At 41.0% G+C, this 19,180-nt stretch overlaps 1 protein-coding gene across 2 annotated transcripts in view; it reads left to right on the forward strand.

The window, feature by feature from the left end:
- Positions 1–19,180, forward strand: part of LOC126457972 (vacuolar protein sorting-associated protein 18 homolog) — a 260,426-nt gene that overhangs the window by 69,417 nt on the left and 171,829 nt on the right. For both annotated transcript variants that reach the window (XM_050094731.1, XM_050094732.1), the window contains 2 exons: positions 10,560–10,736; positions 15,261–15,405. In XM_050094731.1, the coding sequence (XP_049950688.1) occupies positions 10,560–10,736; positions 15,261–15,405 (322 nt within the window). The remainder of the gene's footprint in view (positions 1–10,559; positions 10,737–15,260; positions 15,406–19,180) is intronic.

Consider the following 19,180-nt stretch of genomic DNA (forward strand, 5'->3'; position numbering starts at 1 on the left):
TAACTATTGCTACATAGCATTTCCACATTAATTAAACAGATAATCACTGATCATGGAAGCCTTTTCATTTACATTCCACAAAAGTTACTGATTAAAAAGCACAATACTGTTTCAACCATAAATCTCATGCACATTTCTGCGAAACAACAGTGTTTCTCAAACACTTTTTGTGTACAGACCAACATAACAGTTGCAACTCTCATTTATACTTTATAGCAAATTTCCCGTACTGTTTATCTGTGACGCGGCTGCACATGACTGCTCCGTGATGAAGGCTAACAGTGAATCTGTCACACACACCAAGACAATGCATAGTCACTACTGCTGGGGCATTGTTGACATTATTCAGCAAAGCAATACTCTGTCCAGGGAAAAGCCCTGCTCAGCTTCGAAAATTCCAGAAGACAGCGATAAGTAAGGAATACAATATAAGTATGTTATGATATCAGAGGTAGCAGTACTCCTCACATCCTCGCCCGCCCCTTCCCCCCCCCCCCCCCCTCCCCCCTCACCACCAATAAGATCTTTTCAAAAAAGTGAGAAAAAAGGTTTTTGGAAACCCAAAAAGAAATAGAAATCCTACAGAAATTTTGGCCCCGCAGCAAGATCGCCGTGAAAACAAATAACCAGATGTTGCAAGTAACCCAATAATGGCTCATTCCTCTATTATTATACTATAATACATTAAAAATATCAGCCACACCTCACACTGCCTTAACCTTATATCAAAAATTTACAGTTGCTTATATTTTGGTTAATGTATGTGACAAGTGGGCAGTCAACGCTCATAGAAATGAAACTGGATGACGGCAAAAGGAGAGGGGGGGATAATATGAGGTGCTATTCAAAATTTTCGGGACTGGTGCTGCCATTTGTTGAAAACCTTACCTTTGGACTAATGGTCACCATCACCCTCAAAGTAGTTCCCATCAAGTACACACCGGTCCCAGCACTTCTGCCACTGGTAAAACGTTTTCTGGAAGTCCTGTTCTTGGAGGGTGTTTATCACCGCCAGCAATGCTTCTCCAATCCTCTCTAGAGTGTTGAACCGACAGCCTTTCAACTTGAGTTTCAGTTTTGGGAATAGCGCAAAGTCGCAAGGTGCCAAATCTGGCATGTACAGTGGGTGGGGTACAACCGTCATGTTGCTTTTTGCCAAAAAGGTCCTGGTGAGCACGGATGTGTGACAGGGTGTGTTGTCATGATGCAGCAGCCAGTTCCCTTGATGCCAATGTTTGGGCCATCATCACCACATGTTTTCACTGTTTGGTTGGGTAGGACGAATTCTTTGTGCACAATTCCCTTGATGTCAAAGAAAACGATGATTATGCTCTTCACCTGTCTTGCTTTTTTGGATCTTGGAGAGCCCAGGCTCTTCCACTCACACACACACACATATGGGTCATGCTCTGTCCCCCAAACACTTGTTGAATAATTGCAAGGGTCTCTGTAGCACTTTTCCCAAGATTCGCACAGAATTTGATACACACGCGCTGATCTGCTCACGGATCCATCATAAAATCGCCACACACCAAACATAGAGTATTACAGAAATCACTGTGGACACACAACACGTCCTCCTAGCTGTAAACCACTCTGCACACCGACTCATCAGATATGCAGCTCTCGCCACCTAGTGGTGCAAAGATCTACTGCTCCTACTTTCCAGATGGCAGCACCAGTCCCGAAAATTTTGGATTCCATCTTGTATATCAGAATTCCTTTGTACGTCAATTAATGTTCTGTGGCATACAACTCATGCCAATAATTAGTTTTTCCCATTAAACAGGATCATATGTTACTATGATAAAGGCACATTCACCAAGATCTGTAGACATTACATGCAAAGATTATGCAAAAGACAGTGCAATTATGATTTCATCAGTTCTCAAACAATTTAAAATTTTGTATACTTTTCTTTTCTCTAGCTCAACATCACTGAAAAAACTTCTTTAACTGTAATAATGTGTGACTTTCAGCCGTACTTCCATAAGTCAAGCAATTATGCTACCTCAACTGTTCTTTAGTTACAAACAGTGATCAGAGTATGTAAAACGGATGTTGTTATATGTATAACTGCTTCTCAGTACATAGAAGAAATTAATAAAATCCAAACTATAATAATAAACTGGAACCTAATTAGTTACCTAATGTGGTACAGTGTCTTACAACAGTGCATCAAATGCTATGTCATTACACAAATGGTAATCAAATAATTTTGAAAAACTTGCCATAAAAATCAAGTATATTGACTATCACAGCATTTATGTAGGTAATGTAAGACAGGCAAAGAATCTGGTTTTTAAATTTGAAAATGCATATTTAACATAAAGAAATTCAAGGTAATGATTAGTTAGCTGAAACAAACTCTTGCAAACACTTACATAATTGACATATTACTTTTTGGCACAACACTTCGAGCAATGTTCACACTCAGTGACAAGTTGCTGTAGCAGCTAATTTTGAGATTTCTATTCCTACTGAGGCACCAGGCAAGTGTGGCAATTGTCAATTGTTGCACAGTAATCGGCAGCACAGTTGAAGGTCGCCAATTCTCACGTCATAGCAACAGGCAGCATGGGTATTGTCTTAGTCACTGGCTATGCAGAAGGCAGGTCAGTAGCGGGTGGCTGTGAGGTTGGACAGCAGAAAGTGAAGGAGATAAATGCACAGTTCTACTGTGCCGTTGAGTCTCAGTGGAAGCAGCAGGGGCAGGGTGGTGCTGGACACTGGTCCTGGACTCCCTTTCTTGGCCACTCATGCAGTCAGCATGTGAACAAGTAGCGCTGAGAATCTATATGCATGACAACAAAACCAAAATGTGCGTAGCGTGTAACACTCCTACAGTGTTGGAATCACAAAAGGCCAAAAGAAGTAAAATATCCCTGTTCATTATAATGACAGCCTACATCATTGCTAGCATAACTCATTTAAAGTATTTTAAAACAAAGAATACAGAATTACTAAATAAATCACTGTTGATGAATATTTGACAGTTCATTTATTTGTGAGTACCAGTCTTTCTTTTTGTAGGTCTACAACATACACTAATGCACCAATGTCAATCTCCTCACTTTCTCCATCCATTTCCTCTTCCACTGCATAATATTTATGTCCTTATGAACGTTGATATAAGACAATATGCCATTTCATTTCTGCCTATTCTCCTTAGTGCCTTTCCATACACTCTCAGTTGACGTTAGCTAATACTGTGTCATTCCACCTCTTCCTGTTTCTGTCTGTGAGTCAACAGGCCGTAATTATCTCATGCGTATTCATATCTTCTCTCGTTTTTTTCCTTGCTTTTCGTCTTGACTCCCATTATTTCTTCTCTCTTGTAATTTGTGCTAATCAATGTAGTGCCAGCTCTACAGTTACGATTACTGATGTAGGCAGAAGACCACAAACTTTAGCCACTGCATCACCCTGCATACAATTCGATTTTTTTATACCATACTTCAAAACACCGATTTCTTCTTAATTCCTTTCACAAAATTTCTCAATACATTTCGTCATGTCTCCTACTAGTAAGGATCAGAATTTAAACTCGCTTCTTTCATGCTTATACTGAAGAACTTTTCCAAAAACATATTGTCAAATTCTGTGTACAACAAACTTTCTTCTTCTTATTTTCCAGACAACATATCTTCAAGTTCCTTCTCATGATGTAACAAACCCTTATACTTTGACAGCACATCTGAATCCATACTGAAAATGTTAGCATGTGGTTCAGTACTGTGACCATCTGACCATGTACTAGTTTTGTTATTGTCTGAGATTGCTGTAGTTGGCAATCTGCTTGATGTGTTAAGTTCAAAACTAGGTGTTTCAGTTAACAAGTCAATGTTGAAAGTAGCTTTTCTGATTGTGACTATGTAGGTAATGGAAGTTCTTTAAGAGTAGTTGGTGCATTTTGCATTTCAATACACCATCTGTGTGTTCCTCTTTTTGTCTCTGTTCAGACATGTTCACTATTTCCTCTGGAGCCTCCTTAAAGGCAGATTTAATTGCTTCCTAATTCCTTCAAGATTTCTTTCTGACTTTTTTAAAATTATTGTGCAGTTTCCTCCTAAGATAGTTTTATTGCCTTCATTGTTACTATAATTATGTCCTCGGAGTGTAAATCTTTGAATCCTACCCTATCATGTTCTCCTTCTTTATCAAACTGATATCCAAGAAACTGATATTTGCCCCATTTGTGATGATGTTTTTTCACTTGAAAGTCAAAAGGTACAAAACACAGGTCTAACTAACTTCTTCCATACAAAATTTTTCACAAGCAAATAATTCAAAAGTTTCACCTACAGCAGTAATTTCAAACTAAATAAAATTGGCGTTATTGTCATACTTGCGTTTGTTACTGTGACTGTTGATTGGTGTACTGTGGTGTGATGCTGCAAACTGTACCTTTTGTGTTGCTGAGATGGTCATCTTGAACCACTGCAATTCTAAATGTAGATTTCTGTTTCACATATGATTCTCTCAGTGATGGTGCACTCCTGTTATTCTCTCCACATGTGGACACATCGCTCTGTTGTTCAATAATAATTATTACATACCACCTCACCAGTCTTCACCAAAAAAGCAAATGTCTGCACATGATTTGCCAAATGTAAAGAAACCTAAGTTGCTACAATGATAAAGTATAAAATGTGTCCTGTCATGGAGACAGATGTAAAGAAACCTAATTATGTATTATTCTTCTCTGAAGAGCAGTTGTCTTTCTGTGGCAAATGAGGTGTAATGTGGCTGTACCTATCACGCAAATTTGTTAAGATATTTCTACAAATACCAGACTCAAGTTTGATGGTTTTACTGGAAGAACGTACTTCACAATCAGATAAACGTGACCATGTGCCTCATAACTTGTTTTATCTCATCATATGGTTTCTCAATCTCCTCCTCATCTGTGTAGCTAGTAGGCATATAAACTTGTACTACTGTGATCGGTGTGGTCTTTTTGTCTATCTTGGCTACAATAATGCGTTCTCTATGTTGTTCATATCTGCATTCTTATTTTTTATTCATTATTAAACCTACTCCTGCACTACCCCTATTTGATTTTGTATATGTAACCCTGTATTCACATGACTGGAAGTCCTGTTCCTCCTGCCACCAAACTTCACTAATTCTCACTATATCTAACTGTAACTTATTCATTTCCCTTTTTAAATTTTCTAACCTACCTGCCCTATTAAAGGATCTGACATTCCACACTCTGGTCCTTAGAATGACAGGTTTGTTTCTCCTGCTAATGACATCCTCCTGAGCGCTCCCCACCCAGAATCTGAATGTGGTACTATTTTATCTCTGGAATATTTTACACAAGAGGATGCCATCATCATTTAACCATGCAGTAGAGCTGCATGCCCTTGAGAAAAATTGCTTTCAGCTGTTCGCTGTACCAGCATAACAAGGCCGTTTTGGTTGATGTTGCAAGGCCAGACCAGTCAATCATCCAGACTGTTGCCCCTACAACTACTGAAAAGGCTGCTGCCCTTCTTCAGGAACCATATGTTTGTATGGCCTCTCAACAGATACTCCTCTGTCTTGGTTGCATCTATGGTACGGCTGCTTATATCACTAAGGTGCGCAAGCCTCCCCACGAAGAGCAAGGTCCATGGTTGAAGGGGGAGACCCAAAGAGCGAAGAAAAGTAATAATTCATGATTCCATATTTATCAGAAAGCTTAAAGAAAATATCTGACAGTGAAGAGAGATTGTTTTTCAGTAACTTAACCTATCTTTGGAAGATGGACTAGACATAATGATGTACCAGAGGACTTGCAAGAAGGGAACTACATCTTCAAAAGAGTGATGATACAACAGTGTACAGAAGTGGAAAAAATGTCTGGTTATGGAATGGTGTTCACAAAATCTGACACAAGATGATTGCTACACTTGGTGCCATTTCTAAGAAGGGAGAAGGAAGTTATGAATTACCTTCCTTTATAGGGAGAAAGTAACAACTGAAATTAGGTAATGGAACAGAATCCACTGGGACATAAGTTACTGCTGAACATTCCCAAACACATGTTGTTTTAGAAATTTTACTTCGCTCTCGTACTGTTGCTTCAGTTTGATAGCTCTCAAAGAACATAAGTTACTGCTGAACATTCCCAAACACATGTTGTTTTAGAAATTTTACTTCGCTCTCATACTGTTGCTTCAGTTTGATAGCTCTCAAAGAACAGCAGCCACAAGAGGTTTTATTTACCAGCACCACAAGGATCATTTGGATGCGTTACAGACTGGCAAGAAGTCACAAAAAAGTGATTTGCCAACAGTCACTTTGACATCATATGTCAATAACACCAGCAATAACCTCTACTTAGATAGTGAAAGTAATTTCCTTCAGCATTTTTCATTGAAAACTACTATGAGAGAAATATATATGAGTGTTGCCCAGAAAGTAATGCACCACAATTTTTTTCTCAGTCGAAAACAGTGCTACGAAACCAAAATGTTATGTATGTATTATTTGAAGTCTTCTGAGTGAGCACACCAAGTTTCTGTCACTTCCAACAGATAGTGTAGCTGCAGGACAAAATGGCGTCTCTAGGTGATATACGTTACAAGCAGAGTGCTGTCATTGAATTTCTCACTGCAGAGCAAGAAACTGTGAGGAATATTCACAAATGCTTGTGCAAAGTCTATGGAGCATCTGCTGTCACCTGAAGCACAGTTAGTTGCTGGGAACAGAGGGTGAGGTCATCAGAAGGCGGTTCAGTGGGGGTCTACAATTTGCAGTGGTCGGGGAGACCATCCATGGCTGTCACACCTGACGTGTTGCAGGCAGCTGATGTTTGGGCCATTAAAGGATGCCATTTGTTGAAGACATTTTGAGGACGACGAGGAGGTGATTCACACAGTGAAGCACTGGCTCCGCCACCAGTACAAGGGTTAGTGGCATACATGCCCTTGTTTTGCACTGGAGGAAGGGCGTATAATTGGATGGAGATTACATGGAAAAATAGGATGTGGAGATAAAACACCATTCTTTTGTGTTTGTAATTCTCATTATGTTCAATAAAGAATTGTTGAAGGAAAAAAAATGTGGTGCATTACTTTCTGGGCAACCCTCCTACTGGTGTTTTCTTCTAAACTTGTGCATCACAGTGACCTCACAGCTTCGAACATAGTGTTCATCCTGCAAGTCCTCAGATGTTATGTTCAGTCAGTCTAGTATTTAATTTCTCACTTGCCAGTCATTGTGTTTAGTGACAAATTGTGAGTATAATGTGAGATCCCTATTTTACGTATGTGTAGGGTTGTAGAGAGGTTTGAATTTATGAAGGTGAGTGAAACAGAGATGCACAGTCAAAAGATGATGTGTACTACATGATGCATCACTCGATAACATAATTGTGCCACTTTTTCCCTTCATTTTGAGAGCAATGAGAACATATAGCACTTATTTTTTGTTACTGTGTGTGTGGTGATAACAATCTTGTCACTGAAGTATTTGCTGCAGCTGATAGGTTGGAAACTTCTAAAGTATGACATGAATAAGTAAGGGTGAAAGTGGGTGGGTGGCGCACACACACTTTTCAGAAATTTCTTCCTTCATATGCATATTGACCATAGGAAATGACCAATTAATGGAGGTAAAAAAGATAAACCTGTATTTACTATGCAGTCCATAAGAGTACATCAGGTTTTCAATTATGAGTGAGACAATGTGGCTTTTGTGCTCTGTTTAATCTGTTGACATGTGACTAATTTGCTGAGGGAGAAGTAGCAAAGAGACGTGATACAAATGTGGCACAGGTGTACTTGCTCTGGTGCACCTGGCACAATATGAAATGGAGAAGTGGATAGGGAAGGGGGATACAACAGCAGAAGAAGGAGCCTGTGGACAGGAGATTGTGAGTAAAGAATGAGCGAAGAGGGGCATGGGAATGGCCTAGACGATGGGTGTAAGACAGCTTATTAGAAATTCAGGCTAGGAGGCATGCAGGACTGAAGGATGTGTTGTAGGGACCGTTCCTAACTATGGAATTCAGAGATCTAGATTTGGGTGGAAAGGGGGGGGGGGGGAGACAGATTGCAGGATTTGTGTAGCAGCCAAGTATGTTGTGTTCACCACGCTGTTCTGCCAATAATGGTGAACTCTACTCTTGGTCCCAGTTTGGGAGTGGCCATTCATACTGGTGGACAGATGGTTGGTGACCATGCCAACATAAAGGGGTATGCAGAAGTTAAAGAAGAGCAGGTATGCCCCTACCTCTGACAGTGTAGGAAATGCTTGTGATAAGGCTGGAATAATGTGTACTGGGTGTATGGATAGGACAGTTTTTGCTCTTGAGTCTCCACAGGTGTATACTTATGTGGCAAGAGAGTGGGAGTGGATGTGGCATAAGGATGAATCCAGATATTTCTTCAGTGAGTGGTAGAATACCACTTTGAGTGTAGTGTTGTATGTGGGTAGGATGTTGCTCATTAACGAGTATGGTGACTGATATTCAAAACCTTGGCAATGGATGTGGTTAAGTTGTTTTAGCCCATGATGACATGGAGTTTGATGCAGGTACTTCCGTGTAGCTGGTTTGTAGTAGCAGTTGGAGGATTAGGGTCAGGTATGGACATGTGATAGGAGATCTGCTTTGAGGGTAGAATATGTCTGGAAAGACCTTTGAAAGACCTGTAGCATACTGGGGAAGGTGTAACTCATCAGTACAGATATGTCATCCAGGCATGGCCAGACTGCAAGGGAGAGACTTTTTAATGTGGGAAAGATGACATGAATGAATATGGAGTAGTTGTTCACAGTGGGCATGATGTGTGCAGAGTTTGCAGAGCTCTATCAGAGAGGTGTGATCAACATCCATGAAAGTGGCATACTGGGCAGAGGAGGACCAGGTGAAGTAATAATAATAATAACAATAATAATAAAGATTTAATTGTCTTTAGGCCATTACAGCAATTGACAACGTCAGATGAAGATACAATTTATAATACAGTGTGATAAGGTATTGACTACTGAAATAATTTAGCTTATATTACAATAAATGTACAGTTGGTCATCTGTTGGATTACCGCATTTTACAGTTGAAGAATTCATTGATATCATAGAACAGGTGGGCAATAAACCATTCATGAAGTCTTTCTTTGAATGTTTGTTCAGAAAGATCCTGTATAGCATGTGGCAGGTTATTAAATAGTTTGTACCCTGTGGCTTCATAGCTATTTATTGATTTTGATAATCTGTGGTAAGGCGTGTATATATGTTTGATGCTTTTTGTGTTGTAACAATGTACATTTTCTCTACGTTTCACATCTTGTAGGTTCTTCTTCATAAAGATTAAGACATTGTATATATAGAGGTTTATTACTGTCATAATTTTTTGTTTAGTAAATAAGGGTTTGCAGTGAGCCTTATGTGAAGAATTTGTAATTATCCTAATGGCTTTCTTCTGCAATAATAGGATGTCATGTATATGACTACAGTTACCCCACAAGATAATGCCGTAGGATATTATATTTTGGAAAAATGTAAAATAAGATGATCTGATGTATGTTTCAGGTACACAATTTCTGAGTTGTCTTAATAAATAAATTACTCTAGATAGCTTACTACTAATATAGTTTACATGTTGGCCCCAGGATAACTTTTCGTCTAAATAAACTCCCAGGAATTTAACAGAACTAGGGCCATCAGTTAGTGGCTTGTCTCTTAGAGTGAAGATTATCTGCTGAGTTTTATTTTCATTTAGCAGGAAACCATTTGCTCTGAACCAATACGCTGCGTGAGTGAGTGTATTTTCAGCACAGTTTTTAAGATCATTAAGATTGTTACTGCTATGAAGAAAAGTCGTATCATCTGCATACAATACAGTGGTGGATCTAATAAATGAGGGGAGGTCATTGATCATTATCAGAAACAGGAAGGGGCCCAGTACAGATCCCTGAGGCATACCTACTTTAACATTTTCTATGTTTGACAGTGTATGGGACAGAAGGTGTTGAGGCTGTGAGGGTATAGGGATAGATTGGCCCTGTACCTGATCACGAAGATATCACAATTAACCCAAAAGAGACATGGGGTTTATGGTTGTGTGTGGCTAGGAAAGCATGATGTAGACCATGTGAAAGAAATCAGTGGTGATTACAGTATTAATTGTTCTATATTAAAGGGATGAAAGAGAAAGAGAGAAAATATACAACCTGTGACATACTGGAAATATTATTCCAAGTTTACTCGTACTTATTCACTGTCGTTCATCTATTAACAGCAGCACTCTATTTTAGTCATGTCTTTAGATGAGGAAAAAGTTTCAAAGAAGATTTCATTCATTCTTGTGAACTAAAAAAGTTTTGGCATTGTATGTTCCTTTTTTCTCAATGTTTGCCACTTGATATTATCCAAATCATGGATTAAAAATCTTTTGACAAGTAATTTTTTTAAAGGTTGACTTGCAATTTTTATAGAGTCTGGTAGAAAAATTAAGCCATTTTTCTCTTAAAACTGTTGTCACCCTTTTGAGCATTCCAGCAATATCTGTTGCAGTTACACAATTCCTGTTGCAACTTATCATATTATTTCTATATTTGTTGCAGAAATTGGAAGGCCTGAGGCCTCAAGACAAAACACAAGTCACAATGATTGTAATGTGGGTCCTGGAACTCTTTCTTAACCAGTTGGGTTGTTTACGTGATGAAGGGAAAGAGAGAACTCAACAGTACAGCAGTTTGCAGAAAGAACTAGACAGTTTCTTAAACCAACAACAAGTACAGGTAAGATATACATCACCTCTGAAATATTCTTATTTTCTTGAATTCTCTTCGCTTCAACTTCAGTGCACTAGGAAAAAAGAATGCATGGTGGTATAATACTGTAATTTTCAGTCATTTCCATTTCAGTGTCTTACAAGTAGAAAGTGGTCATGTGTACTAAAAACAGGTTCCAAGTACTTCAGCCCATCACCTTTAACAATTTGTGACTGTTTAAAAGCAACACTATGTTGAGAAAATTCACGTACATAAATTTTTCCAAATTTTTCTTGTACAGGGAGAACGGATTATACTGTTGCAGCATAGTGTGTTCCTGTTCCCAGTGACATATACACACATCAAAAAAAAGTTTTGCATCACCTCTGTTCTGAGAGTTCTGGAACCTGTACAGAAAACTGGAATAGAGATCAACATAAACATCATTTCTGCCCTTTTTATTGTGAAACAAAACCACACATTGCATGTTGTACCACCATACAGCGAGACCATTAGAGCTGGTGGCCCAGATTGCTGTACACACTGGTACATCTAATACCCAGTAGCACGTCCTCTTGCGTTGATGCATGCCTGTATTCATCATGACATACTATCCACAAGTTCATCAAGGCACTATTGATCCAAATTGTCCCACTCCTCAACGGCAATTTGGCATAGATCCCTCAGAGTGGTTGGTGGGTCACATCATCCAGAAACAGCCCTTTTCAATCTATCCCAGGCATGTTTGATATGGTTCATGTCTGGAGAACATGCTGGCCACTCTAGTTGAGTGATGTCATTATCCTGAAGGAAGTCATTCACAAGATGTGCACAATGACGGCGCGAATTGTCATCCATGAAGACGAATGCCTCGCCAATATGCTGCCAATATGGTTGCACTATTGGTCAGAGGATGGCATTCATGTATTGTACAGCAGATACGTATTGTATAGCAGTGAACATCGGCCCCACATAATGCCACCCCAAAACAGCAGGGAACCTCCACCATGCTGCACTCACTGGACAGTGTGTCTAAGGCGTTCAGCCTGACTTGGTTGCCTCCAAACACGTCTCCGACAATTGTCTGGTTGAAGGCATATGCGACACTCATCAGTGAAGAGAATTTGATGCCAAAGCTGAGCGGTCCATTTGGCATGTTGTTGCGCCCATCTGTACCACGCTGCATGGTGTCGTGGTTGCAAAGATGGACCACACCACGGATGTCGGGAGATATGTTGCATATCATGTAGTCTTATTGCGCACAGTTTGAGTTCTAACACGATGTTCTGTGGCTGCACGAAGAGCATTATTCGACATGGTGGTGTTGCTGTCAGGGTTTCTCCAAGCCATCATCCATAGGTAGCGGTCATCCACTGCAGCAGTAGCCGTTGGTCAGCCTGAGTGAGGCATGTCTTCGACAGTTCCTGTCTCTCTGTATCTCCTCCATGCCCGAAGAACATTGCTTTGGTTCATTCTGAGACTCTTGGACACTTCCCTTGTTGAGAGCCATTCCTGGCACAAAGTAACAATGCAGACGTGATCGAACCCCAGTATTGACCATCTAGGCATGGTTGAAGTACAGAGAACACAAGCCGTGTACATCCTTCCTGGTGGAATGGCTGGAACTGAGCAGCTGTCGGACCCCCTCCATCTACATCTACATCTACATGATTACTCTGCAATTCACATTTAAGTGCTTGGCAGAGGGTTAATCGAACCACAATCATACTATCTCTCTACCATTCCACTCCTGACCAGCGCGGGGGAAAAACGAACATCTAAACCTTTCTGTTCGAGCTCTGATTTCTCTTATTTTATTTTGATGATCATTCCTACCTATGTAGGTTGGGCTCAACAAAATATTTTTGCATTCGGAAGAGAAAGTTGGTGACTGAAATTTCATAAATAGATCTCGCGGCGACGAAAAACGTCTTTGCTTTAATGACTTCCATCCCAACTCGCGTATCATATCTGCCACACTCTCTCCCCTATTACGTGATAATACAAAATGAGCTGCCCTTTTTTGCACCGTTTCGATGTTCTCTGTCAATCCCACCTGGTAAGGATCCCACGCCGCGCAGCAATATTCTAACAGAGGACGAACGAGTGTAGTGTAAGCTGTCTCTTTAGTGGACTTATTGCATCTTCTAAGTGTCCTGCCAATGAAACGCAACCTTTGGCTCGCCTTCCCCACAATATTATCTATGTGGTCTTTCCAACTGAAGTTGTTCGTAATTTTAACACCCAGGTACTTAGTTGAATTGACAGCCTTGAGAATTGTACTATTTATCGAGTAATCGAATTCCAATGGATTTCTTTTGGAACTCATGTGGATCACCTCACACTTTTCGTTATTTAGCGTCAACTGCCACCTGCCACACCATACAGCAATCTTTTCTAAATCGCTTTGCAACTGATACTGGTCTTCGGATGACCTTACTAGATGGTAAATTACAGCATCATCTGCGAACAACCTAAGAGAACTGCTCAGATTGTCACCCAGGTCATTTATATAGATCAGGAACAGCAGGGGTCCCAGGACGCTTCCCTGGAGAACACCTGATATCACTTCAGTTTTACTCGATGATTTGCCGTCTATTACTACTCTAATAGACAGTGCTCATGCATGGTCATTTACATGTTTGGGTAGGTTTAGTAACATCTCTGAACAATCAAAGAGACTGTGTCTATGATACAATATCCACAGTCAACGTCTATCTTCAGGAGTTCTGGGAACTGGGGTGATGCAAAATTTTTTTGATGTGTATTTTTCTATTTCCATCAGTTCCTCCCAATTCCATTTTTTGTTCCTCTTCACACTGTCTCCCCATACTCCACACAACTACCTTCCACACATACCACGTTGCTACATTCCGCCTCCCCACACCCCTCCTTATCCACATCCCTCCCTTGCTCATCCTTCCCTCCACATGCCCTTCCTCCCCACATCCCTTCCTCCTTACATCCCTTCCTCCTTCCTTCCAACCGAGCGAGGTGGCGCAGTGGTTAGACACTGGACTCGCATTCGGGAGGACGACAGTTCAATCCCGCGTCTGGCCATCCTGATTTAGGTTTTCCGTGATTTCCCTAAATCACTCCAGGCAAATGCCAGGATGGTTCCTCTGAAAGGGCACGGCCGACTTCCTTCCCCATCCTTCCCTAATTCGATGAGACCGATGACCACGCTGTCTGGTCTCCTTCCCCAAACAACCAACCAACCAACCCTTCCTTCCCACCTTTCTTGCTCTCCCATTTGTCCACTCCCTGCATTTACCCTCTCCCTGTATTCCCACTCATTTTCCCCTCTTCTCATATTTCCCCCCTCTCCTTGCATTTCCCCCTTCTCCCCACGTGCCCCCCTTCTCCCCACGTGCCCCCCTTCTCCCCATGTGCCCCCTTCTCCCCATGTGCCCCCTTCTCCCCACGTTCCCCCCTTCTCCCCACGTGCCCCCCTTCTCCCCACGTGCCCCCCTTCTCCCCACGTGCCCCCCTTCTCCCCACGTGCCCCCCTTCTCCCCACGTGCCCCCCTTCTCCCCACGTGCCCCCCTTCTCCCCACGTGCCCCCCTTCTCCCCACGTGCCCCCCTTCTCCCCACGTGCCCCCCTTCTCCCCACGTGCCCCCCTTCTCCCCACGTGCCCCCCTTCTCCCCACGTGCCCCCCTTCTCCCCACGTGCCCCCCTTCTCCCCACGTGCCCCCCTTCTCTCCACATGTTGCCACTCTCCTCACATTCCCCCCCCCCCCCTCTTCCCACATTCCCCCCTCTTCCCACATTCCCCCCCTCTTCCCACCCCCCCTCTTCCCTCATTCCCCCCCCCATCTTCCCACATCCCCCCCTCTTCCCACATTCCCCCACCTCTTCCCACATTCCCCCACCTCTTCCCACATTGCCCCCCCCCCTCTTCCCACATTCCCCCCCCCTCTTCCCACATTCCCCCCCCTCTTCCCACATTCCCCTCCCCCCCTCTTCCCACATTCCCCCCCCTCTTCCCACATTCCCCTCCCCCCCTCTTCCCACATTCCCCCCCCCCTCTTCCCACATTCCCCCCCTCTTCCGTATTTGCCCAATTCCTTGCAATTTTCCTCTTCCACCCATTTCCCTCCCTTCTTTGAACTTCCTCCATTCCCCACATTACAGTTCCCCTCACCTCACATTTATCCCATCCCACATTCCCCTTCCCCCCTTCCTTACACCAAATTCCTCACTTCATGTAGTATGGTGTGGGATTTCAATGTGTGACAGGACTGTAAACAAATAAAGAAGTATTTGTGTAACTTTATGTTTTCTAGGTGATAGTTGAAATGTTGACTGTTCTTTGTATCAAGTACTTTATTTTTACAACATGAAAATATGCAAAACTACATATTACACATGGGAATTCCACTCAGGAAGTGTGACTTTGTGTAAAGGAACCATCACTGTGTTTGTGAATTTCTTCACTGTGATAACTCTCAGATCTTTTTTGTGAACTAATGCAATTTCAGATTAAAATTAATTTTTCCATCAGTGATTGTAAAAGTATCATAGTAATTTCAGTATTTTATTTTTAGGAATGTGTCAAAAACAACAGAGGTACTGTTTATGACCTTATGGCGAGCCATGGTGATAAGCACAACCTTATAAGGCTAACAATAATGAACAAGGATTTTGAAAGAGTAATTCGTCATCATATCAATGAAAATAGCTATTTGGCAGGTAAAGGTTTCAGCTGTAAAAATTTTTCTCAGCTGTAGGTATAATTTTATTTGGTTATTGTAAGTACAAGCTACTTACACATTCCAATATGTTATTATGCATTTTAAAAATAATCTTGGTTGCTCGAACAATTATATTCTGATCTTATAAATGGATATTATTCTAAACTCAAAATTGTTTATATGCATGTCAGTAATGTTGACTTTAGGGTTCAACTATTTGACTAAGAATTCTTTCTGCATGAGATGTTCAAACTTGGTACTGTAAGAGTATGTTAAACTGTGGAATAATTTAGATTAATGATCAGTGGTGTGTAACTTCATTCTATGTTGTTGTTGTTGTTGGTGGTGGTGGTCTTCAATCTTCAGTCCAGTGATTTGATTTGATACAGCTTTCCAAACTAGCCTACTCTGTGCAAGACCCTTCAACTCTATATAACCACAGCAATAAAGTATTACATCATTATAGATTAGCATGAGTGTGATGAACTTTCAAGTAGAATTGTACCATACCATACCATACCATACATTACTTCTGTACTCATTCGCTTTTTCAACGTGTCTTTTTGATGTGATCAGTCTCCAGACAAATTGAAATACTCATTGGTGAAACCACTGTATAGAAAACTGTGAAGAAACAGCTGTACACAAAGAAATCTTGTTTGGAATCTCTTCTTCAGTATGCATATGACTCTGACATACGTGAACCCTCCTTATTCCTGAACTCTCTGAGGACAAATAAAGCTGCAGGATTTGATGGGGTGTATTCAAGGAAAGCTGTAGGCCTCTAGACAAAACAATGGCTCCTAGAATTCTTCAACAAAATACTGCAAACTGCAAAATTGTCAAAGATGTTCCTGAAATCAAAAGTAATCATTGTTTTGAAACCAGACAAAGAAGGAACTGATGCAGTTAAGTATCAATCTGTCTCCCTTGTCAGCATGAAATATAAATTACTGGAGAAACTAATCCTCAGCTGCATCCAACACATAATTGATAAAATAGTCCCAATTGAGCAGGGTGGCCTTAGAAATAATCAGAGTTGCTGACATCAAGTGCTAATGCTCACAACATTGGTTGAATCTGGATTTCAGGAAAGTGTCAAATTGGCAGCAGCTTTGTCGTCATGATGGCAATACGTGAAGTTGTATTGGGAGAAGAGCTGATGCTCAAGTTCGTTGATGTAATTCCATGTTAGGAGTGAGCAAGGATGGAAGGTTTTCAGTTTTTTGAGTGTAAGAGTTACCAGATGCAGAAGCCTGAACACGCCTGCCTCAGGGATCAGTCCTAACTCTGGTATTGCATAATTTATATGTCAACAATATTCCAGCTGCTAGCTCCAAGAAAATCCACTGTACAGATGACCTGACAGTAGTATATCAGAACAAAGATATCAAGCATTGTAAAATTATACCCTTAAGTGATCTCACTATACTGAACAAGTATTTTTGCAAATTGAACTCCAACCAAACCCAAGTAAAACAGAGGTAAGAGCATTCCATCTCCATAATACAGAGACCAACTGGAAGATACACGTTATGTGACAGGATCATAAATATCTTAATGTTACCTCGATTGGACACTATCATTTGAGCAGCATGGCATGAAACTGTCAAAGAAGCTTGGCTCAAATGATTCTACTCCACAAAGTAAGTGGAAATAACACTGGAAGAAATGTATATTCACCACACACTGCTGCAGTTTCTCTCGTTTACTTAGCTGCTGAATGTTGTGCTACTGCATGGGAAAACAGCACACTTACAACTGAGATAGTTGTATTCTAAATGAAGCCAAGAGGACCATTATTGTCACTTACATCTACTCCCAGTCAGTGGTTGCCTGTTCTGCCCAACATTTCCACTCTGGATATCAGAAGAAAAGTTGGCAAGGTGCAAATTCTCAAGAAGATAGGACTGCATAAGAATTCATTTCTACTTAGCGTTTTCCAGAATCTTAACAGCTATGCACCTGAAGTCACTCAAGCCACCATGGGCTGATCTTTGGGCCACATACAGTGTCAGTGAGAAATGGAAACAATGCTGGAATGAATATCCACCCCAGAATATCTAATTCAAAGCCCATTGAGGGCAGTTGCAGTTCGATCTCCCCAATATGAATGGTCATAACTCGACCACATCTTAATGGGACAATGGGGATTTGACCAGTCTTGAAGAAGTGGCTATAGTGAAAGTGGTGTGTGTGTCTCTGGTGTAGGGAAACAATCATTAACATATATTGTGGAGAACTGCCGACTCCATCATTTTAAATGTGGTCTGAAAGACTTGGATGAAGTGACACCATGTGCTGCGATCTGATTGTAAAATTTGAACATTAGCCTATGTGCATGTATATGTTATGCTAACTCATATGATTATAATAAAATTTTTTAAAAAGGGTGAAGGAGATACATAGACAATTAACAACTAATTTATTTGCTGTCATTGTTTTCAAAAGGTTTTGAGAAAGTATTATGTAGGAGAGTAATGACAAATCTCAGGGCACATAATTTGTTGTCACTAAACCTGACAGATAACATAAAAATTGTTCTCTTTGTGAATGACCCAAGTGTTGTGAAAGACATGAACATAATATAAATGATTTAGCTGTTACGGGAGTCAGCAACATATGCATGTAGCTTTCAGAGAGCAGATGATGCCAAACTGTAACAAAATGCTATGCATGCATTTCTATCGTGAAACTCTTGTAAAAGCAAAATTTTATTGTATAAAGTTGGTTAAACCACAAGTGAAGTCAATCATTTTAAATTTGTAGGGCTGAGAATAGATGTAAGGTTTTCTTGGAAGTACCACATTCAAGATCTTTTGCAGAAACTGAATGGTGCTATCTTCACGATAAGAATGATGTCCACTGCCTCCGACACAAAAATACAAAGACCTGTTTAATTTACTTATTTTTGCTCTGTTATCTCAAAAATTTAGGAGTAACTCTGTGCGCTCATCAAGCACATTCTTAGCTCAGAAAAGGTCTGTCAAACTGATCTGCAATGTCATTTTGCAAACTTCTTGTAGACCATGGCTCAGGTGTCTCTGAATTATAACTCTTCCATTCCTGTACATATACCGAGGTGACAAATGTCAAATCGAATTGGACTTACTTTTGCACAGCGTATGCAGCAACTTGATGTAGCATGGGCTCAACAAGTTGTTGGAAGTCCCCTGTAGAAATACTGAGGTGTGCTGCCTCTACAGCCATCTGTAATTGCGAAAGTGTTGGTGGTACAGGAGGTTGTGCACAAACTGATCTCTTGCCTATGTCCCATAAATGTTCAATGTGATTCATATGAAGCAATGTGGGTGGCCAAATTATTCTTTCACATTGTCCAGAATGTCCTGTGGCCTGGTGACGTGGCACACTTTCATCCATAAATTCTCCATCATTGTTTGGGAACATGAAGTCCGTGAGTGACTGCAAATGGTCTACAGCTATGTGGCCATACCCATTTCCAATCAGTGATCTGTTCAGTTGGACCAGAGGACCCAGTCCATTCCATGTAAATACAGGCCACACCATTATGGAGCCACCACCAACTTGCAGAGTGCCTTGGCCTTGGGTCCATGGCTTAGTGGGGTCTGCGCCACACTCAAACCCTACCATCAGCTCTTACCAACTGAAATTTGAGCTCATCTGACTAGACCACAGTTTTCCAGTTGTCTAGGGTCCAACCAATATGGTCACAAGCCCAGGAGAGGTGCTGCAGGCAATTTCTCGCTTTTAGTGAAGGCACTCGTGTGAGTCATTTGCTTCCATAACCCATT

The sequence above is a fragment of the Schistocerca serialis genome, chromosome 2 (genome assembly GCF_023864345.2).
Source record: "Schistocerca serialis cubense isolate TAMUIC-IGC-003099 chromosome 2, iqSchSeri2.2, whole genome shotgun sequence".
Lineage (NCBI taxonomy): Eukaryota > Metazoa > Arthropoda > Insecta > Orthoptera > Acrididae > Schistocerca > Schistocerca serialis.